This window comes from Phacochoerus africanus, chromosome 15 (assembly GCF_016906955.1).
Source record: "Phacochoerus africanus isolate WHEZ1 chromosome 15, ROS_Pafr_v1, whole genome shotgun sequence".
Lineage (NCBI taxonomy): Eukaryota > Metazoa > Chordata > Mammalia > Artiodactyla > Suidae > Phacochoerus > Phacochoerus africanus.
Genome location: NC_062558.1, coordinates 14,538,279 through 14,562,979, shown reverse-complemented (window position 1 = coordinate 14,562,979; position 24,701 = coordinate 14,538,279). Strand labels below are relative to the sequence as shown.

At 38.6% G+C, this 24,701-nt stretch overlaps 1 protein-coding gene across 1 annotated transcript in view; it reads right to left on the bottom strand.

Moving 5' to 3' along the window:
- The window catches only part of MTMR9 (myotubularin related protein 9), a 45,206-nt gene that overhangs the window by 6,757 nt on the left and 13,748 nt on the right, over positions 1-24,701 (bottom strand). The window contains exons 3-9 of the mRNA XM_047760836.1: positions 21,800-21,925; positions 14,102-14,275; positions 11,111-11,328; positions 10,097-10,258; positions 6,773-6,914; positions 4,791-5,011; positions 2,036-2,187 (exon numbers count right to left, since the gene is read on the bottom strand). Coding sequence (XP_047616792.1) covers positions 2,036-2,187; positions 4,791-5,011; positions 6,773-6,914; positions 10,097-10,258; positions 11,111-11,328; positions 14,102-14,275; positions 21,800-21,925 — 1,195 coding nt within the window. The remainder of the gene's footprint in view (positions 1-2,035; positions 2,188-4,790; positions 5,012-6,772; positions 6,915-10,096; positions 10,259-11,110; positions 11,329-14,101; positions 14,276-21,799; positions 21,926-24,701) is intronic.

Below are 24,701 nucleotides of genomic sequence, written 5' to 3'. Positions count from 1 at the left end.
CACCAAAACTGCCCTCAGGAGTAACATATTAGAACACGGTATATGGAGTTCCCATTGTGGCTCAGTGGTTAACAAATCTGACTAGGAACCATGAGGTTGCGGGTTCCATCCCTGGCCTTGCTCAGTGGGTTAACGATCCGGTGTTGCCGTGAGCTGTGGTGTAGTTTGCAGACGCGGCTCGGATCCCATGTTGCTGTGGCTCTGGCGTAGGCCGGTGGCAACAGCTCCGATTCGACCCCTAGCCTGGGAAACTCCATATGCCGAGGGAGCGGCCCAAGAAAATGGCAAAAAGACAAAAAAAAAAAAAAAGAACACAGTATAATAACTGCCACATATGGTAGTTCAGTTCAGTTTACCAAACAGCCACCATTCCTGTGTGCATGCCTTCTGTTTAATATAAAGATGAATAAAGATGTACTTACTACCTTCAAATTGATTAAAAAGAAAGTAAATGGTACTTTATAGGCTGTGTAATGAATGGATAATATACTTCAGATAAATTTTGGTTAATTTTTAAAATACAAGCTTTAGTATTAATAAAGGAGATAAGCTTCAGGAATTTGAACAATTAATGAAGGTAAAACACCCTCTTTAGAATAGATATGGGAGTTCCCATCATGGCGCAGTGGAAACGAATCTGACTAGGAACCATGTGGTTGCGGGTTCGATCCCTGGCCTGGCTCAATGGGTCAAGGATCTGGAGTTGTCGTGAGCTGTGGTATAGGTCACAGGTGTGGCTCGGATCTGGCATTGCTGTGGCCCCAGCATAGGCCAGCGGCTGCAACTCTGACTCAACCCCTAGCCTGGGAAGCTCCGTATGCCATAGGTGTGGCCCTAAAAAGAGACAAAGACAAAAAAAAAAAAAAAAGAGAGAGAATAGATACAGCAATTAAGCCTGGATTATTGTTCCACACAAACAGTGAGATATCTACGTTACTATATTGATGGATGGCACTCACGTACATTTATGGACCCTTACTAGAATGACTAGCTCATTGTAATAAAGGAACAAATTATCTCCTAAGAGCTTACAGTTTATTCTTGTCCTGATTATCTACCAGTTTCTTACACAGAAAGTAATATATTTCCTCTCACACCCATTAGGATGGCCACTACCAAAGGCAGGAAATACCCAGAAAATTAACAAGTATTAGCAAATATGTAAAGAAACTGGAACCCTTCTGCACTGTTAGTGTGAGCTTATAAAATGATGCAATCATTATGGAAAACAGTATAACAGGTCCTCAAAATATTAAACATATAATTAGCATATGATCTAGCAATTCCACTTCCACATGGAAAGCAGGATCTCAAAGAGGTATCTGCACCCTTATGCACCAAAATGTGGAAGCCACCCAAGTGGCCACTGACACAGGAACAGATGAACAAAATGTAGTATATACACACAAGGGAAATTACTCAGCCTTGAAAAAGGAAATTCTGTCAGATGCTACTACATGGATGAGTCTTAAGAACATTAATTATGTTACGTGAAATAAGCCAATCACGAAAGAATACTGTATGGTTCCACATATATAAGGCACCCAGAGTTGTCAAATCCAGAGACAGAAAGCAGGGTGGTGGTTGCCTGAGGCTAGAGGGGGACAATGAGAAGTTGGCGTTTAATGAGCGTAGAGTTTGCAAGATGCAAAGTTCTGGAGACTTGACAACAACAATGTGATATACTTAACAATACTGAACTGCACACTTAAAATTTACCAACTTAACCATCTTTATGTTTTTGTCACAAGAAAAAAAAGTAATGTGCCTTTCTATCTGGAGAAAATATCCAATATAGACAGCAGTATCAATTAAATAATCATGGTTCATTTCTCAAATAGGGACTGAAAAAAAAAAGTGTGACAAGATGACTGATTTGAAAGAGAACAAAGCCTACAGTGAACAAAAAATGACAATTACACACAGGTTTGAGGGACAGATCTTGCCATCTTCCAGTATTGGCAGTATATACTCAAAAGCAGCTAGAGAACATCCTAGACTATTAATAAAAGGTTTGCAAAGATGCACAACTTACCCTCCCACAGCTGAAGACTCTGTGGAGCAACCGAAGGCCAGATGACAAGATTGTTTGCTTCAAAGAGAGGGTTGGTGAACTTACTCAGTTCACTGGGTCTGTTGACCCAGGACCACAGAGACATCGTTTTCTGCTGTAGCTTCAACTTACATCTGATCAAGAAGGAAAATTTCCATTAAAGCAATTATTTTATGACAACCACTTCTTTTTAAGATTTTTTTTATTAGAGTTGATACAACCACTATTAAATGCTCGAAAAGGACAATTTCTTCTCTCTGTTATGTTAGAAAGCAGAACACAAGACTTTTAGCAGCAGAACAAAGTGTTGTAAGATAAAAATATTTGTCAGAGAACCAATCGGCATTCTGTTGTTGTTTGCTGCACCCACAGCATATGGAAGTTCCCAGGCCAAGGATCAAATCCAAGCTGCAGCTACTACAACCTACACCACGGCTGTGGCAACACCAGATCCTTAACCCACTGTGCTAAGCCAGGAATCCAACCTGCATGGGCCACAGAGACAATGTGGAATCCTTAACCCACTGCACCACAGTGGGAACTCTTCAATCAGCATTTTTAACTATCAATAACAACAAAAACAAAGACTGTTTTGCAGGCTTCCAAAGCTGGCAACAATGAGTTAATCCATCAAGAAGATATAATAATTACATGTATGTATATTGCACTTGAGCCACAAAATATATGAAGCCAAAACTGACATAGTGGAACAGAGAAATAGACACTTCTATAATACATTTGAGGACCTCACTATCCCAATAACATATAGAACAACTAGACAGAAGATAAACATGGAAATATAAGACTTGACCAAAATGTAAGGTAACTATAGAATACTCTACCCAGCAACAGCAGAAAACACATTCTTCTCAAGGGCACATGAAACAGTCTCCAGGCTAGAAAACGCATTAGGCCGCAAAACAAATCTAACTCCATACTGTTATCAAAGAAAATTTTCAGAGAAAATACCCTTGAGGGCACAGAAAAAACAGCATAAACACATCCATTAAATTAGACTGATCACACTAAACACATATAGCTGCAGTAACTAGAACCAAAGCACAATGAGAAAAATATGGTGGATGGAGAACTTTCTAGAGCAAATAGTTCTAAATTTTCCCCTACTTCTGAAGAATCTATAAGAAAATCTAATGTTGAAAAATTTGCCAATTCAGCTTTAAGTAAAAAGCATGTATTGCTGTAGACGCTTAATTTTTTTTTTTTTTAAGGCCACACCCACAGCAAATGGAATTTCCCAGGCTAGGGGTCTAATCAGAACTCCAGCTGCCGGCTACACCACAGCCACAGCCACAGTGGATCCAAGTCATGTCTGCAACCTACGACAGGTCACGGTAACACTGGATCCTTAACCCACTGAGCAAAGCCAGGGATTGGATCCACAACCTCTTGGTTCCTAGTCAGATTCATTTCTGTTGCACCATGATGGAAACTCCTCTAGGTGCCAAATATTAAACTGGTAAAAATACATTAATTCCAGCCTTTTGTGAAAGCTGTTATTTGTTTAAATTTATTATTCAATTAAATAATGCCAACCTAGCCACCAAGCCAAAGGACAAACCTTGCCTCCCATGCAAAGGAAGCCTTTTGATTGTACCCAAAAGAGAAAATTACCAGTTAAGCACCTTTAATGATCATTCTGATACGAATTTTCTAATTAACCCTATAAACTTGATGGTGTTTGGGTTGAGAAGTGAAATTATCATTCTGGGCCTTAAGACAATTTCTCGGTATAACAAAATCTAGAGCAGGAACAGGAAAACTTGTACTACAGCCACACTTCTTTTTTTTTTTTTTTTTGTCTTCTCTAGGGCTGAGAAGGGATTTGTTAGATTCATTAACCACTGAGCCACGATGGTAACTCCCTACAACCACACTTCTTCTTCTTCTTTTTTTTTGTCTTTTTTGCCATTTCTTGGGCCGCCCCCTCGGCATATGGAGGTTCCCAGGCTAGGGGTTGAATTGGAGCTGTAGCCACTGGCCTATGCAAGAGCCACAGCAACGCTGGATCCGAGCCATGTCTGCAACCTACACCACAGCTCACGGCAACGCCTGATCGTTAACCCACTGAGCAAGGCCAGGGATCGAACCCACAACCTCATGGTTCTTAGTCGGTTTCGTTAACCACTGCGCCACGACGGGAACTCCTACAGCCACACTTCTGATGATCACCTGGCTGTGTGTCCCTGGACAAGTCATTAAATTCTCTGGCTATTACCTTCCTAATCTATAAAACTAGATAGAGGACAGAGTTGCACTGTATGTTAAAGCTTCCAGATGTAAGATACTATGCTCTTATATAAGGAAATTAACATTTAAAATGGTTGCCCAATTCACAAAAAGGTTTTTAACCAGTGTATGGAGTAAATTTTTTTGTTTTTGGCCGCGCCCAAAGCACATGGAAATTCCCAGGTATTGAACCCGTGCCACAGCAGCTACCAGAGCCACTGCAGTGACAATACCAGATCCTTAAACTTCTGTGCCACAGGAGCACTCCAGTAAGGAGTAATTTAATCTAATAGAACTAAATCTAGGATATGCGCTCGCCTAGCATGTGATGGGCTCATAATAAAGAATACATTTCATGTAATTTAATTTATACTACTGTAACCTCTACTGTCTTATAAATAAGACCAATGTAGAACCAAATCCTGGTCTCCTTTAGGAAGTAACCAAAACTACTAAAAATAAAATGGCTCCCTGTGAGCAGTGTACCCACCTTTCGCTTTCATTGTTGCCCAGAAATGTTCCAAATTGTGAGGCGTAAGCATGCTCAAAGAGCATGATGAGGAAATTCTCATTAAATTCAAAAGAACAAGGGAACTGACGAAGTATCTGCCACACACAGTCCAAGAAGAGAAGAAATACAGGTGACTCCCACTTCTGCCTGCTGTTACAATAGGCTGACTGTGCACAGCGCTGCTGGAATGGGTGACCAGCCTAAGAGGAGAGATGGAAATGCGACAGTCATGTCCTGGTGGGATCACAGTATAGCACATTCTGTTAACACATTTCACACAGCTGCATCAAAACTATTATTAAATGGAACATCACATATTTTTGGTGGCTGCTCTTTAATGATTTCGTAGTTTAAGACAATCTTCAGCACCTAAGGGAAAAGACATTAATTTCCAAATACCTTACTAGCCTATGCAGTTAGCCATGAGAACTGCAGTTGTTCTTGGAATATCAAATAGAAGGACAATGAACTTCAGCGATATTAAACATAAATCTTTCGAGGTCTGTGAAATCTGGAGCAAAGTCAAAGAACATGAGCTCTTGCGGTATGAAACAGAGGACAGCTATCCTCTTCTGTCCAGCCAAAGCACTGCAGATCATTGTGAGCTGTGTAAGCCTCACCACTAAATGGAGATAAACAAGGGGTTCTCACAGACAAATTTAACAGGTCACTCCTGATATTGAACCTTTAATTACATGCAAGAAAAAGTTATGTCATGGAGACATCTGTGTGAATACTTTTATATTACAGACCAAGCTGTCCTTAGTTTTCCTCTCCTTCTAAAAGGACCTGGAAGAGGCTGCCATCTACTGACCAAAGGAAATTTAAGAACCATTAGGCTCCCTGGCCCACCTAGAACCCGAGTTTATCCCAAGAGTCACACCCTTCTGGGTTTTAAACAGGCCTGCTTTATCTTTGGGTCCTCATACCACTTTATCTGATAAAGCTAATAGCATGAATGTGAATGGGATTTTGATACCCATGAAAATGGTAATATGTTAATAAGTAAATCATACTTATTTGTCTGCTGTGCATCACATGGAATGTAGCTGAATAAGATTTGCATGAAATATTTAGGACGGTCTGACTTAGACATAAAGGTTAGTTGTCAGGGTGGGTAGACTCAGTAAACATAACAGTATTAATACATAATAAACCCAAACTGTAACCAGAAGGGCCAGAAATGATTTTTCTCCAAAGGTACTTCTACTTTCAAGATATATCTAAACATTATTTTCAATCACAATATATATAGTAAGTTACACAGTATATATACATCTATAAGTTAAACTCCAGCTTGGAAGATTTAAATCTATTTTATGACACCTTTATTTTAGCTGTTCTTCAGCATTAAATATGACAGCACTGTGTGGTATCCTAGGGATAAACAGCTGAATTGGGCAAGGCTCCCTGACTTCTCTGCCACTGTGTCTGGGTATAGTTCAGGAAACAAGGTGTGAGGAAAATGGGTCAATTTTATCCATGAAGGAAGTCAAGGTCCCAAAGACTTCATGAAAGCAGCGACATTTAGCTGGATCTTAAAGGATGAGAAGGATTTCACCTGGCTGGGGAAGACAACGGGATTGAGCCAGACAGGCAGAAGGTAGAAAGTGCTAAAGCACATGCTGCCGCCGCATATTTACAAGTCCCCACTCCTCCTCCCCACCTCATTTATGACTTTTATCTCTAGCAAGACAAGACTATGTTACCTACAGGGGAAACACAAAGAATGTAAAAGTACAACTGATACAGGTTTCTTAGGGGAATGAATGAAGCGCCAAGTGAACAATGTGAGCAAAGAGGGAGGCAAAAAGATTAGACACTAACTAAGAGGAAGATGAACTGTCCCCCAGAAAATTAAGCATACAATTTAAACATCTGAATCAATCAGAATTCCATATATTATGTCCTTTCCCACAAACCAGATCAAACATCAATTGTGAGCAAGCCATTTTTCTCACCTGCAGCCACTCTCTTTCTATCAAGGCCTCAAAGCCATGGATGGTCCTGCTTCTTGGCTCCAAGATGATCTGGGCCAGGGAGGTAACCTGAAGTGTGGAATCAGTTCCTTCTGTTCCATGAATCAATATGGATGCTCCTTCCCTGATAGGAAAACCCAGAGTACAGATGGGACATTCCCAACATGGTCAACAACTCTTGTTAATAACATGTTTGAGCCCAATATTTCACAGTCTTGCATTCTGCTCTGTCCAGTAGGGCTTAGAGGCTAAATAAGGAATATGAGGAGAGTGTCCCTTGGGGAAAATACGAAACTATAATAAGTCCCAAATTTCACATGGCGAGAACCTGTTTATTTGTAACAAATTTCATAGAACCATTTAGCTTAATTTTTTCTTTCTTTACAAAACCAGAAAGCAGACCTTATCAAACTCAGTAGGCACTGACATTTTCTGCTTTAATAGTTGACTAAAGCCTTTTCTCATCAAACTGAGAAACAATTATTTTTCTGTATCTCTCTGACCTTGCTTCTACCTTTCTGCCATCAGCTTACTGTAAAGACTGCCTTCATAAACTGTAATGAATCTGGAAAACAAGTCCTGAAACACACTTTGAAAAACATGAAAATAGGAAGAAAAATTTTTTTACATATATATATAAAACTGCCAATCTAGAAAGTCAGTGGCAATGATACTATCACAACACGCTGTATGAAGTGTCTGGGACTCCATTATTCTAAAGAATGAAAGGAAACACCGAAAACTAAATTAACTACATCTTCTCCCCTCTCCTTCTTTTTTTATTTTTATTTTTTTTAATTTTTTTTTGTCTTTGTGTTGTTGTTGTTGTTGTTGTTGTTGTTGCTATTTCTTGGGCCGCTCCCGTGGCATATGGAGGTTCCCAGGCTAGGGGTTGAATCGGAGCTGTAGCCACCGGCCTACGCCAGAGCCACAGCAACGCAGGATCCGAGCCGCGTCTACAACCTACACCACTGCTCACGGCAACGCCGGATCGTTAACCCACTGAGCAAGGGCAGGGACCGAACCCGCAACCTCATGGTTCCTAGTCGGATTTGTAAACCACTGCGCCACGACGGGAACTCCCTCCTTCTCTTTTTATTGAAGTGACAGTGAAGGAAATTGTGGGAAAAAGGAAAATAAGCTCACTACTATCCTGTAAGTTTCATGTTTGTCTACTACTATTAATTCCTTCCCGGGGTTCCTGTCGTGGCGCAGTGGTTAAAGAATCTGACTAGGAACCATGAGGCTGCAGGTTCGATCCCTGGCCTTGCTCAGTGGGTTAAGGATCCAGCGTGGCTGTGAGCTATGGTGTAGGTCACAGATGCCTCTTGGATCTGGTGTTGCTGTGGCTCTGGCCTAGGCCGGTGGCTACAGCTCCGATTAGACCCCTAGCCTGGGAACCTCCATATTGCCAAGGGAGCAGCCCTAGAAAAGGCAAAAGGCGGGGGGGGGGGGGGGAATTCCTTCCCCATGTACAGATATACTTTATACTTTAGCACAGCTATAACGAAAGGTAACTTCTTATTTCCATTTTTATTATAAACATTTTCCCATGTTTCTATGTCATCTATAGAAGTACTGTATTAATAGTTACATAATATTCTATTAAGTAATAAACTACAACATACTTAATCCTATAGTTGGACATTTAGGTCACTGCGAATTTTTCCTACATTGTAGGTGGTATACTTAGCTTTTTGTCTTCTGCTGAATTATTCTAGAGTTCTTAATTTGAAAACAAGACTCCCTGATGTTCACTTCTGGTTAACAATCCCATTCTTAGGATGAAATCTAATGAAATCTAGACTAAAGGGTATGGGCAAATATTGTAGGGCTTCTGATATATATTGGATATATAGCCTACTTATCTGTAGTATGCTCTAATTTTAATTCAGCTAACCTAAGGTCTGTTTTTACATTTTGAGTAATTATTTATAAAGAAAGATTTTTATGGAACAGTAAGTAATGAGCCAATAACGTGTCAGAAAAGGGAACCCAAACATGGTAAATTAAACGGAAACTTTCAATTCTCTAAGAGTGTGGAAGTCCCTGTTTGTTTCAGGTGGCCCAGACTAAACAAAGGTGGAGATAACAAATGCTGTTCTGCCCCCACTACCTTCATCTGCATCACCTCTCATTACGGCTGGCAACTTAGACAACATGGTTATAAGGGTCTATTACAATCCATGTTTCATAAGCAAACAGAAGCCTCTGTACTCATCATGTAATGGGAAATATTTTTAACTTAGGTGAAAAAAAAAAAACCACCCAAACCCTTATTATTAATATCTCATCATTCTGTAATATTTATTTCTCCCATATTTTATTAGATGAAAAAGTTTCACTTTCTAAAACAAAGAACAGTGACAGCCTGGGAATCCTGATACCAAGAGCCTGCCCATTTGGGATTCATGGTCCCCACTGGTAAATCGCTAAATCACCACACGATCTTAAGCAACCTCTTCCATTACCAATTTCTCACTAACCAGAAAAAAAATTACCTATATATTTCCCTAATTTAGAAGCATCAAGAAAACAAAACAAAGTCTCAAAGAAAAGTGCCATCCAACTATGTGGAGGCCACGCTTATACCTACCTACTGTTTCAGTGGGAATCCCCTTCTTAAAAAGGGCATTCTAAGCTTCTGCCATAACTTACACCAGTCCTTCTGCCTCTGTTCAAGTCTTCTGTCTCAAGGATTAGCAACCTTCAACTGAGTGAATAAACTAAAATCACTTCACATACTCCACATCACTACCATCAGGTTTTCTCAACTTGAGATCCAAATATAACTACACACTTCAAGTAACTTGCACCCAGCTAGCTGAGACATTATAAAGGATCATGTGCGGTGTGACAAAATTACATGTGTCCTTTCATTGATATTTCAAAAATTCCTAGAAGACCAAGTTAGGCCCTCTGAGGAGAAATAATAAAACTGCTTTTCATTCTTTTTCACAGTTTAATTAAAAAAAAAAATTGGCAGATTCATAATTTGAGGATTTTAGAGGGAGAAAAAAAGGTTCTTGTAGTGCTTAAAAATTTGTGTCATTGAGGACATGTTTATGTACATAGCTCATATTCACTCAAACATTATCAATTAAATGCCTGACTCTAAGCACACACTTAACTGATAACTAAGTGACACTGACTTCTATAGTTCTTCTACAGTTACGTATAAAATGATATGAACATCAGATACAGAACAGGCACAAACTATAACATAATACACAACCACAGGTGCAGATGGAAGCAAAGTCTAGCTGGCGTAGGTGCCCCACTCAGGAGCCCTGAGCTGCACATTACCTGTCGAGACACTGAGCCGCCAGACAGGCAGTTGTCAGAATCTCTTTGATGTGAGTCAGCCAGTTGGAGGCCTCCAATTTACTGAGCCATCGGTCCATGTTATGTGTTTGGTCATTACAAGCTTCCACGAGTTTGATTAAGCTATCCTGAAGAATGTGATACCTTTCAAAAACAAGAAAAGTAAAAAATACTAACAGAAAATAGAATAATGAAGAAACCAAACCAAAAACTCAGTCTCCAATATGGATAAGAGCAAACACAGCTCAAAATACTATAAAAATATTTAACTTGCTATATAATAATTTGAAGGTTAAAGATTGAAAGACTAATATTAAGCATGATTGCAAAAATGCTTAAAATGCCTATGATGGTTAAGCTGTTCCTCTCTGGATAGATGAAACCCAGGTTGCATAACTGAATTATCTGACTGGAGAGAGGGCCAGAGTATTGCATCTTGTGAGAGGTCAAAAGACAGCACCACTGACAACTGCAGTCCTGTTCCCAGGGACTCATGGCTGGACAAGCACAGCCAGCAGGTTTACCCAAGAAAGGCCAACCCACACCCCACTGTTACTAGCTCTACCTCCCACCCACCCACCCAGGAGGAGTTATAAACCACCAATCACAAGCATAAGCAAGAGACAGTATCAGAGGAGGTGCAAAAATGAAGGGTACGGGGGAAATAAAATCCCTTTAGGTCTTTTTGAATTAGGAAAACAATTATCTGTAGTGTATCTTTTTAGTAAATTTGGTGACAGCTGATCTACAAGTAGAGAAGCAGACCTCCTGGTGATGAAATTTCAGAGCAAACCTAAGAGGAAAAATACTTATTAAAACACACTTGTGGGCCTCCACAGTAAGTTTTCTGCTTACCTTTAAAAACACAAGGTAATCCAGCCAATTTTTGACTCTAAAATGCAATTTTCATTTGGAAACCTGGTATTTTTGAACAGCTAAGGGCTCACCCACACTAGCTTCAGATAAGAGTCTATTACTGTCTGCTGAATTTTTTACCTCTCAATGGACTTATGAATCCTCCTCCACTGGGGATAATGAGCTTCTTGTTCAAAGCCGCCTCCTTTGGCTCTAGCTTGCTGAGCTACGTTTAGAGGCCGCGTGTCAATGATGTAGCCACGCTTTCCTGCCCTGAGGGTTGCATTTATCAGCTTCTCATCTTCTTTGCATCGTCTGCCATTTGTGCCAGTGAGTGGCTGACCACTTCGCATAATTACCTACAAGCACAATACAGTCTAAAATTTAATAGTAGCTGCTTTTAAAGTTTCTGAAAACAAATGAATTAGCTACATTAAGAGTGTTTTGAAAAAACAATTGTGCGTCACTTTGGAGATGGATCTGATCCTAAAACGAAGAAATATCTCTATGTATTGACAATAGTTAATAATTGCAAGACAAAGGTAAGACTTGCACTTTTACACAATTTTCCTTCCTACTATCTCAACATAAATTACTACTACTATTACTTCTATGACAAAATAAACTATAGTTCCCCTTTAAGATCAAATATTACAATTCATTTAGTCAATGAATTAATTATTCAGTAGGTCTGGACCTATAATTAAGATAATAATAATTGTTTGGAGGGTGGGGGGATGTGCCTGGGCTGTGGGATGGAAATCCTGTGAAATCAGATTATGATCATTATACAACTACAGATGTGATAAATTCATTTGAGTAATAAAAAAAATAAAAATTAAAAAAATAAAATAAAACCTAGGGACAACCACTGTTACCAGTTTGGTACATACCTTTCTAGTCTTTTTTCATACTTAAATATGTACATATGTTCTGTTTAGAAGGGAAAGGAACATTCTGTGCTTTCTGCTTTAGAGCCTGTTGTCACATAATGACAAATCACGCACATATTGGCATCATCGGGAAATTTAAGTTAAATTGTTTCCTTTTCAGAGTTTTATCTATATTGTACATAACATATTAGTCAACCTCCCTTTAACATCTTGAAAAAATTTAGGAAAAAACCACCAGGAATCAACTTCAAAAAATTTGTAAGGAAACAAACGAATGAACTGATGTTGGGATGGGGAAAGATAATAATAATAATGGGGAGCTCCCACTGTGGCGCAGTGGAAACAAATTCCACTAGGAACCACGAGGTTGTGGGTTCGATCCCTGGCCTCGCTTAGTGGGCTAAGGATCTGGCATTGCCATGGGCTGTGGTGTAGGTCACAGACATGGCTTGGATCTGGCACTGCTGTGACTGCAGCAAAGGCTGGTAGCTACAGTTCCGATTAGATCCCTAACCTGGGAACTTCTATACACCATGAGTGCAGCACTAAAAAGACAAAAGACAAAAAAAAAGACAGTAATAATAGCCTATGTACAGTAAACTTTTGCTTCAACTACATAAACTTAGAATTGGCAGGTTTTATCAAGAAAAGGCATCAATGGCAAAATTTTTTTAAAGTTCATGCACTATTTAATTTTTGAAATTTTTATTGGAGTACAGTTGACTTAAAAAGTTGTGTTAGTTTCAGGTATATAGCAAAGTAAATCAGTTAAAATTTCCATTCCTTTTCAGATTCTTTTCTCATATAGGTTATTACACAGTATTGAGTAGATTTCCCTGTGGTACATAGTAGGCCCTTGTGTTCTCTTTTATGTATAGTAGTGTGTATATGTCAAGTTCATGCACTGTTATTCTTGTTTTGGGAATCGTTTTCAATATCTTGAAAGCTATTTACATTTTATTTATTCTCCAGAGGGCTCCCATTCAGGATTCTAGAATAACCACTTGTCTCCAAAGTCCACCAACCATAGATTTTGAAAGGTTTGCTTTTGAAACTTTTCTCAAGAAATCAGTATCTATTATACTGATCTCTTCCGAGTGAATGGTTTAGAATTATTTCAGCCTCACCTCATAATGTATACTGTTATCTTAACTACCTTGAATTTTTTTTTTTTTCTTTTTCTTTAAGGCTGCACCTGCAGCATATGGAGGTTCCCAGGCTAGAGGTCAAAATGTAGCTGCAGCTGCTGGCCTATACCACAGTCACAGCAATGCCAGATCCCAGCCTTACCTGCCACCTGTGCCATAGCTTGTGGCAATGCCAGATCCTTAACCCACTGAGTGAAGCTGGGGATGAAACCTGCATCCTCACAGACACTGTGCCAGGTTCTTAACCTGCTGAGCCACAACTCAAACTCCTACCTTGAAATTTAATATGATCAAGGAAGGTCTTCCAGAGGATGATAATGGCTAACTCAAACTGCACTTACCACGTAAATGGGCACAATAAGATATTTTAGATCAGTTATTAAAATGCTTTATGGTGAACTCCAGTGAAGAGAGATATTACTGTGCAAGCAGGATAGATGATCTGATTTTTAGAAATCTCTTTATTCTAAATATCTATGTTTGACTCACTACAGGGGGAAAGGAAGATGGAAGAAAGCTATAACTTATCTGCTAATTTACTATCAGATTCAAAATGAGAAGCAGAATTCACTGACAGAAAATAAGGGAAGAGAAACACATTTAAGAAATAAATACACAGAATGCACTTGCCTATTCAATTCCTTACTCCCCTGTTTACTTAAAGTGTGACTAACGACATATGTCACTCTGCTCCCTTTTGAAAATAAAAACAGCTGCTCAATTTACCTTCCACAGGAAAATGTGGTGAGAATAATTAAACTATCATACAATTATTCTGGTCAGAGAAATTTATTTTTATTCCTAAGACTGTTATTTTAAGTATCAAATGAATATTAGTTCCCTTGGTACAGAGTCCTGAAGATAAACCTGTCTGGGCTCTTCTAAGATTAAGCAGCATCATGGAAAGAATTCAAAGTCATAATCCTGATCACAGAAAACACCCTACTCCTGATTCCCTAAAGTTTAAATAAAAGTAAGTCCTAGCAGGAGAAACTAAACACTTCAATGAACAGGCACACACAAAGGGTGAACACAGACCCTCAAACCAAGTCTTTCAGTAGATCCAGCAGCAGTTGTTATTGTTCACTCACCATTCCATTTTTTTTATGATAATAGCTGAGCACTGGGAAGCGTCCTCCATGCCGAAACGTAGCTACCTTCCGAAGAGCTTCATCATCGATGGCTTTGGGCACTATGACAATTGGTGGGTAAGAGGGGCAGACAGCAAATTCCTTATTGACGTAGCTTAACCTCCATTCACTGGTCTGAAAAACACAAAATACTTCAAAGCTAAGCAAGTATCGCAATATTACAAAAAAATCTGAAAAATTTTAAAGGACTTTAGAGATTGATTTTCCTACAATGAAGAAGCCATCTCACAGGAATTTTAATAAGATACCTACCCATACTTAAACACTTCCAGAGAAAAGGAGCTACATTCTTCAGTGCCTACAGTGCTAGGTGTCCCTAGTTCCTAGAAAGTTCTTCCTCGGATTGAGCAAAATTTACTGCTCTGTAACTTCCCTATTGTTTTTCACTGTGATTTTAGCACAACTTCCCTATTTCACACATAATCCTATGGAATATATGAAAGACAGTTGCTTCTCCCTTAGTCTTCTATTTTCCAAGTTAAATATATTAAGTTACTTACGAATATCGGGGCCAACATCATCTCATTCATCCTTTTCTGGGTACCATTTATGTTGTTAATGGTACTCTTAAGGTACAGCAACAGGAAGACCAAATATGCCAGGTAATGCTTAATCAGAACAGAACTACTACCTACATAAAATCCCTTATTTACTTTTATTATTTAAAAAAGGAGAAAAACGTAGAAAGATTGCTAACATCTTTCCTAAAGCTGTAACAACTTAAGACCATGAGTCAATGAAATAATTTCACTCAGTATGGTAAGGACCAAAAGTATACAATATAAAATTACTGAATGTTTATTTCTAATATCAAAAATAAAAACCGGGGTAGTTCCCGTCGTGGCGCAGTGGTTAATGAATCCGACTAGGAACCATGAAGTTGCAGGTTCGGTCCCTGCCCTTGCTCAGTGGGTTAAGGATCCGGCGTTGCCGTGAGCTGTGGTGTAGGTTACAGACGCGGCTCGGATCCCGCATTGCTGTGGCTCTGGCGTAGGCCGGTGGCTACAGCTCCGATTCGACCCCTAGCCTGGGAACCTCCATATGCCGCGGGAGCGACCCAAAGAAATAGCAAAAAGCCAAAATAAATAAATAAATAAATAAAAACCGGAGTTCCCGTCATGGCTCAGTGGTTAACGAATCTGACTAGGAACCATGAGGTTGTGGGTTCGATCCCTGGCCTTGCTCAGTGGGTTAAGGATCGGTGTTGCTGTGAGCTGTGGTGTAGGTTGCAGAAGCAGCTCAGATCCCACGTTGCTGTGGCGTAGGCCAGCAGCTACAGCTCCAGTTAGACCCCAGCCTGGGAACCTCCATATGCCATGGGAGCAGCCCTAGAAATGGCAAAAAGACAAAAAATAAATAAATAAATAAAAACCACGTGAAGACTATAAAAAGCTTTGCATAGCGATTAAAAAAATAATGTGTGCGTAAATTTCAGTTATGTTCCTGAAAATCAGAGTTGGCCTAACATTACTGTCCATGGGTTGTACTGCCAGGAGGATAAACCAAAGGATGTTTGATATACTACAAGGAGTATTTAAAAAAAAAAAAAAAAAGCCCTTTAACAAGATACAATATCATGCTTTTTAAATTTTTTCCACCAAAGTTATTCACATCATTAAAAGAGTTTCTAAAAAGATCCATTATTTTTTTAAAAAGGAAGCTACCTTGTTCCCTGATCAACCATGATCTCATTCCCTTTCCCCAGAAACAATCATTTTCAACTCTTGGCTATTTTTAAATTTTGCGTGTTTTTCACTATTAGGTATTACTTACTGATTTCCTAGAGAATGCTACAATTCTTCACAGACCTGCATTGTCACTTCTGTCATATATTAAGTGTTCACACATGTTGGGCTTTCCATTCCACCCACTGGTGTACGGTAAGTCCATAGCTTTTAGAAAAAGTTTGGTATTTAGTACGCCAAGTCTCCTACTCTCCTCTTCCCTCCTATTGTTCTTCAAGAGAAACTTGGTTCCTCTTGGTCCTTTGCTCTTTTATAAAACTTTTAATCAAATTCCATGTAAAAATCCACTGACGGTAATGACATAGATTGATTTGAAGACAATTAAATTTTATAATGTTTAATCTCCTTGTTTATGAGCCATGTCCCTCCACATTTAAAGCTTTCTTAATTTTTTCAGTAAAGTTCTAAAATTCTCTCAATAAACATCTTGCATATCTTTTCTTATATATACTCTTAGAAACCTTACATTTTTACTGCATTTCAGTTGTATGTCTTCAAAATTGTGGTTGGTATAAAGAAATGCCTACAATTTTACGATTCTTTTAGTTTCCTATATAGACAAGCATATTATCAACAGCTAACAGCAACTGTGCTTCTTTCAATTTCAGTCCTTTATTTTTCCTTCTCGTCTTACTGAGATAGCTAGGAGTAGTGGGCATCTCTGTCTCACTCTTAAAGGGAACAATGAAAGATTAGTTTTTGTTTCTGTAGCTACCCTTTATCAAGATTAAACAAATTCCCTTCAAATCCAACCCTGCTAAGAACTTTTATCTATCCAAATTCTCAACCATTACCTATTTCAATATTGTCTTTTTCTCTATTATCTTTTTCTTATTTAATAAATATTGGCTCTTCTCCCGTTACCAGCCACGCATGTATCTAACTTCTCTACCATTTTTTCCAACTTGTTTCTCTGTTCTCTGTCCTGAGTAATTACTTCAGATCTATATTCCAGATCACTAATTGTCTTTAGTTGTCTCTATCAGCTACTTAACCTTTACATCAAGTTATTCTTTTCCTTTTGGCTTTTTGTCTTTTTAGGGCTACACCCACGGCATATGGAGGTTCCCAGGCTAGGGGTCTAATCAGAGCTGTAGCTGCCAGCCTACGTCACAGCCACAGCAATGTCAGATCCAAGCCGTGTCTGCGACCTCGACCACAGCTCACAGCAACGCCAGATACTTAACCCACTGAGGGAGGCCAGGGATCGAACCTGGAACCTCATGGTTCCTAGTCAGATTCGTTTCCACTGTGCCACAACAGGAACTCCAAGTTATTCTTTTCTTTTTAATCAACTTAATTGAGATTTTGTTATTTATATGAAAAACAAACTAGATCCATTTAGAGTACATGATTTCATGAGTAGTGACAGTTGTATACACCTCTGAAACAACACAATCAAAATAAACATTTCAATCACCTCCCACAAAAATCCCTTGTGTATTTTTGCAGTCCATACCTTCCTCTCCACACCCAACACTAGGAAATCACTAATCTGCTTTCGGCCACTTTTAGTGTCTTATCTAAGAAATCTTTGCCTAATCAAAGGTCATAAAGATTTCTTCCTGTGTTTTAAGAAGTTGTACACCTTTAGCTCTTATGCTTTGGTCTATAACACATTTTGGGTTAATTTTTATGGACTGTAGGAAGAAAAGATCTAGATCTTCAGTTGTTCCAATGCCATTAGTTGAAACTCTGGTTGAATCGCCAAGGTACCATTGGCATAAAGCGACCCCAAATGGGAAAGTTTCTTTCTTTCTGTTTGGTCTTTTTTGTCTTTTTCGGGCCACACCTGCAGCATTGGAGGTTCCCAGGCTAGGAGTCAAATCAGAGCTACAGCTGCCGGCCTATGCCACAGGCATAACAACGCCAGATCCGAGCCATGTCTGCGACCTACACCACAGCTCATGGCAACACCGAATCCTTAACCCGCTAAGCAAGGCCAGGGATCAAACTGCAACCTCATGGTTCCTAGTTGGATTCGTTTCCGCTGCGCCACGACGGGAACTGGGAGAGTTTATTTCTAGACCTTCTATTCTGTTCCATGAATACATATGTGTACCCATATCCCAATGCCACATTCTCTTGATTACTGTAGCCTGATAGTAAGTTTTGAAATCAAGCAATGTAAATCCTTCAGCTATTTTTTTTTTTCAGAGTTGCTTTGGCTATTTTAGTAACTTTACAGTTCCATGTAACTTTTAGTATAATCTTGACAATTTCTACAAAAACATCTATTGGGCTTTTGATAGGAGTTGCACTGAATCAATAAATCAATTGGAAAGAATTAGCATCTTAAGGCAAGGTCAGCAAAACAAGCCAAGTTCAGGCCCCTGCTTGTTTTTGTAAATTCAAGCATATCTTGGAACTATTGCAAGTTGGTTCCAGACCACTGCAATGACGTGGTAATTGCAATAAAGTGAGACAAATATTTTGGTTTCCCAGTGCATATAAATGTTTATACTACTAAGTGTGTAACAGCATTATGTCTTAAAAAATAAAAACATACATACCTTAATTTTAAAATATTTAAACAGTAAAAAAGGCCAACCATCATCTGAGCCTTTAGCAAGTCATAATCTTTCTACTGTGGAGGATGTGAAATATTGTGAGAATTACTAAAATGTGACACAGAGCCATGAAGAAATAAGCAAATGCTGTTGGGAAAAAAGGCACTGGAAGACTTGCTTGATGTTGGTTTGGCACAGACTTTCAATTTGTAAATAACGCAGCATCTGTGAAGCACTATAAGGTAAAGTGCAATATAGCAAGGTATGTCTATAAAATAATATTGAAACACAATACCACCCATTTACTGATGTATTATCTATTGCTGTTTTCATGCTGCAATAGCAGAATGGAGAGGCTGTAACAAAGACTTCATGACCCACGAAGCATAAAATATTTACTATCTGGTCCTTTACATAAGTCAGCCCTTTGCTTATCTTAACCATATTCTTTCAAACCATGAACATGGTATATCTCCCCATTTATTTAGATGTCCTTTAACTTCTCTCAGCAATGTTTTGTGTTTTCCAGTGTACAGATTCTGTCCTTCTAAGTATTTTATTCATTTTAGGATTGCTTGTGGCCAATACAATTAGTTTTTGTATACTTATTTCATTCTTTCAAGTTATTCTGCTCACTTTTTCCCCTAGCTTAAGTTGGACCTTAGGTTGATGATTTTAGATCTTTTTTATATTAATATGAGCACTTTACAAGTTGTACGTTTCTCTCTAAACATTGTTTTAGTTGTATTTTACAAATTTTGATATTATCATTCAGTTCAAAATATTTTCTAATTTCCTTTCTGATTTCATCTGATTCAGAGATTATTTACAAGTGTTTTGTTTAATTTAGAAATACTCTGGGTAGGAGTTCCCATCATGGTACAGTGGAAACGAATCCAACTAGGAACCATAAGGTTGCGGGTTTGATCCCTGGCCTTGCTCACTTGGTTAAGGATCTGGCGTTGCCATGAGCTGTGGTGTAGGTCACAGACGCGGCTTGGATCCTATGTTGCTGTGGCTCTGGTATAAGCCAGCGGCTACAGCTCTGGGAACCTCCATATGCCATGGGTGCGGCCCTAAAAGGACAACAGACCAAAAAAAAAGAAAAATACTCTGGGTAGTCCTCCATAGCTTAGTGTTATTGCTCTCTAATATAATTCCTTTGTGGTCAGAGATCATATTCCACATGGCTTTAATCCTTTTAAAGTTGAGATTTATTTAACACCCCAGCATATGTTCTCTCTTGGAAAACATACCATGTGCTGTGTTATATTGTCCCAAACTTTATTATTATGGAATGATGCTCTTTATTTGATAATATTCTACGTCTTGAAGTCTTTTTTTTAAATCCAGATTTAGTAAAAACTACTTCTGCTTTTTTTTATACTTATTTTCACGGCACATTTTCCCTACCCATTTATTTTCAATCAGATCCTGCATTATGGTTGTGGCGAAGGCTGGCAGCTGTAGCTCCGATTTGACCCCTTGCCTGGGAACTCCCACATGCCACAGATGCTGCCTAAAAAGCAAAAAAAAAAAAAAAAAAAAAAAAGAACAATGGTGGACCATTTCTCAATGACTATAGGCAACTGCAGGTGAGGGAAAAGAATGCTCCTGGCATCTAGCAGCATGCCAGGGATACTGCCAAATATCCTAACATGCACAGGACAGCTTCTCACAACAAAGAATTATCCAGCCCAAACATCAGTAGTGCCAAACTGAGGAACCCTGCTTCAGGCGCTGAGTTCAGTGTTATGAGAAAAGGCTGACAATTAATCTACAGAAAAGAAAACTTGATGGGGACCTAAAAGTTCTAATTTGAAGAATAGTTCATGGTAGAGGAATAAGACAATCTGAATAACGTAAGGCTATAACAGAAACATGGAGCCTAAGTATAGGTGAACTTCAGCTCAGTATTAGGACTGTCCCCACCTGGGACTTTATTGTGTGATTTTGCAAATTCTCTTGCACTACAGATTTCAAGCAGAAGCTGGACGACCACATCATGGACATGTTAGCACAGGGGGTTTCTGCACAGAATAGGAGACTGATTTGAATGCTGGCTTGTCAAATGTATATTTAGACTGGTTCACCAGTGGTACTTAGCTGTAAGATAAATCATGGACAAGTCATCTGTACAGACATTTTGGGGTAACCAAGAAAGTCATCCAGACAGCTCCCTTCCTGATCAAATTCTGACTGCCATTTTCCACCTAGGAAGTAACTAAGGATTCCTCTAAGAGAGCCATGACACAGAAAAAAGCATCATGCATTTGAGAATATTTACTACACAGTTTTTAATGCTATAAAAACCTGAATATAAATGTAAACTCACAAACTGTAAAAATTCTCCATACACAAGAATGTAAAATTCTTTCTTATTTACTTTGCTGCTATGGAAATCTCTGTTCTTTAAATTGCATGGCACCCTAGCCCCTACTTCTTAATCCTCCCAGGACATATTTACAGTATTTACAGATGATGGAAGAAAAAAGCAGCAAAAAAATGAAGAACAACAGCATCTATTTACTGGACAATTAGAAGTTCTTTCCTAGTAAGACACAGCCCATTGCTTTATTCAGGTATTTGTACTTTCCAGCCAGTTAGGAAAGAACAGGAAGGAACACTCAAAGAAAGAAACAGATGTTTCTTTTTTAAAGCAAAGAAAAACCTTTACAATCGTCCCAATCATAAGTAAAAGTGAGATAGAGAAAACTTGACTTTTTTAATCTGGCATTGATTATATCTTATTTCATATGTACTTAACAGTACAAATAAATATCAGGAAGGAAAAAAATATTAATGAAAACTAAAAAAAACAAACAAAAAAATGGCTTCAGGAGGATGGGACAGTTGCCCACAGGCACCAAGCCAGGACAGTCAGTAGAAGGAGACAGTATGCAAAAAGTCCTGCTGCCTTTCAGATCCAGAAAGAACATCTGGATAGAGTAAACTGGTCTCAGTAACCCAAATTATAAAAACACAAAAATCACCTCTGGAAACAATTTGATACATAGTTCTCTAGTGCTCTCCTAGGTACACAGTGTATTCAGCACTTTTTTAGGATGGTCGGAACCTAATTACTATATATAAAGTTGTTTCTATGGGCATTTAAAACACCCCCAAATTAAAACATGTCAGGACTATCTTTATGAAGATCTTAAGTGTTACCAGTAACTCCACTAGAAGAAAAGTCACTCAAGCTGCAGCACTAGAACAAACTATGTAAATCTCTGAATGGCAGAGGCTTCAGCACTGAGAGCTATCTTTTAGGCATGGATAAGTCAAATGCACCTTATTACTTATCAGAAGGAAGTTATCATTTTCACAAGTAAAGTATTGGGTTATTTCTTATTACCCATAGTCTCTCGAAAGTTACTTACAGCTGAAGAGTAGAGTTCAAACTCTTGCTCAGGAAGGAAAGAATGCCAGCCATCTTCTATCACTTCAAACATGGGCCGGTAAAAGAAAGGGTACATAAGAGTGATGGAGTCCAGGGTAGACAATGCCTGGGGGGAAAAGGAAATAAAGGAAAAAGGAACATACCACAGTTTTAAACACCTTCTAACTGCCAAATTGGTATTAAACAAACATGCTCTAATAGTGATGGACACCCAATATATTTCTCTAACATTGCATTTATCACTAAATACAGTTATACCTTCCTGAGGCTAATTCCTATGCCTTCAGCATCTAACAAAGTATCTGGCACATAACATACACTCAATGAACATGTGCTGAATGAACAAAAGAACAAAACTATGTGCACACCTATTAATGAAAGAACTCCTCAGAGACTGGTTTTTGTTTTTGTTTTGTCTTTTTTGTATTTTCTAGGGCCGCACCTGTGGTATATGGAGATTCCCAGGCTAGGGGTCTAATCAGAGCTGTAGTTGCTGGCCTTCGCCAGAGCCATAGCAATGCGGGATCTGAGCTGCATCTGTGACCTACACCACAGCTCATGGCAACGCTGGATCCTTAACCCACTGAGCAAGGCTAGGGATCGAACCCGCAACCTGATGGTTCCTAGTCGGATTCGTTAACCACTGAGCCACAACGGGAACTCTGAGACTTATTTAATAAAGCCTAATAAAAAGGTCCAAATATTTCTAGGGATCAGAGAACAGATTTTAGTTAGTTGGTAAGGCCTTGGCTCAAAATCCAGTTATTAACTATATAAACATATGTAAGTTATTTAATATGAGTATTTGTTAGCTGTAAGAGGTGATACAGCTGAGTAGCCAGAATCAGACTGGAGTCAGAATGCTGGACTCAAATTCCAGCTGCCAGTGCAAGGGTGCATAAGTAATGTAAGCACTCCACACCTCACTTTCCTCATCTGTAAAATGGTAGAAATAACAGTATGTACTTCATAAGGCTGTTGGGGCCATTAAGAGAGAAAATGTATGCAACAGGGCTAGAACAGTGTCTGGACATAATAAACTCTAAAATAATTTTAGCTACTATATGCTCCACATATAGTCCATGAATGTTAAATCTCCTCCCTTGCTAGAGTGATATGCTTAGTATCACCATACCTTTATGCTACACTGACCCATTCTCAAGCCAAGGCAATAACCCTGTGGTCCCAAAATGAGCCTGTATTCATCTGAAGCACTTAAATTCTGGGTAACAACACCAGGTAAACCTGACTAGATGGAGGAACAGAGAAATGGAACATCCCCTGTCACCTGGCAAGTTTCATCCTTCTGACAGGAGAGTTTTAGAAAGTATTTCCATGGCTAGAAAAAAAGGCACCAAAATCAATTAGCATAATTCAAGTTGCAGTAATTATGGAGACATTCAGCTGGAGCGGGAAGGGGCCCAATATGCTAATATCCCTAAACTCTCAGAATACAGCTACCTCCTTCTCAGTCACAGACAGATCAGGCTCACAAAAAACACACTGGACATGTAGTTTTTAGCAGTTTAACAAAAACATCCCCATCCAAAGTTATTCTTCCACCTATCCATAAATCATAAGCACAAAAAAGAAAACATGGAGAAGCATGGCTATATAGTCCATTACTCACTTCTCTATTGTCTCTGGCTGTTAAATGCACCAAACAGAAGCAGAAAGGCCAGCGTCCATGTCTGATCTAGGCCAGAGCTGTCACTGGTCAACAGAACCTTTATTTTATTTAATTTTTAAATATTACTTTATTTATTTAAAAGATACTCTTTGCAGTGTTAAATTTTTTCATCTTTACTGTGTTATAAATTGACAAAACTGCAAGATATTTCAAGTGTATAATGTGATGACTTGATACACATACACAGGGTGAAAGGTTTTCCCCCATTGAGTTAATGAATACATCCATCACCTCACATATTTACCTTTCGTTTTGTTCATAAGAACATCTAAGTTCAACTCTCAACAAATTTCAATTGTATAATAGAGTGTTACAGACCACAGTCCACGTTATACATTAAATTCTCAGACGTTATTTTATAAGTGAATGTCTGTAACATTTATCGACCTCTCCCTATTTCACCCACCCACGCTTGGTAACCATTTTTCTACTCCCTGTGAGTTTGCTTTAAAAAAAAAAAAAAAATTCCACACATAAGTGATACCATTCAGTATTTGTCTTTCTTTACCTAGCTTATTTTACTTATTACAATGCTTTCCAGTTTTATCCATGCTGTTGTAAATGGAAGAATTGCTTTTTTACAGCTGAATAATATTCCCATGTATGTGTGTGTTCTGTGTATAAATATCCTTTTCTTTATCCATTCCTCCATCAGCAGACATAGCTTCTTTCTATACCTTGGCTATTATGAATAATGCTGCAATGAGCATGACAGTACAGATATCTCTCTACGGCAATGATTTTGTTTCCTTTGGATATAAACACAGAAGTGGGATTGCTGCATCATATGGTAGTTCTATTTTTAACTTCTTGAGGAACCTCTATACTGTTTCCCCTAGTGGCTGGTACAACCATTTTTTTTTTAATTGAAGTATAGATGATTTACAGTATTGTATTAGTTTCAGATGTACGGCAAAGTGAATCAGTTATACTATACATATATCTATTCTTTTCCAGATTCTTTTCTCTTATAAGTTATTATAAAATATTGAGTATAGTTCCCTGCACTATACAGTAGGTCTTCATTGGTACAACCATCATTTTAAATGCAAGTCAGCAGCATTCTGGCAGGCAATACACATTGAGATTTAAGACTTGTCATGAGTATATTTCATGTCACTAGAGACAGAACTTTTCCTTTAAACACACTTGTGCTCAAAGACCTGAAATCATTTCAACCCTAAAAGGCAAA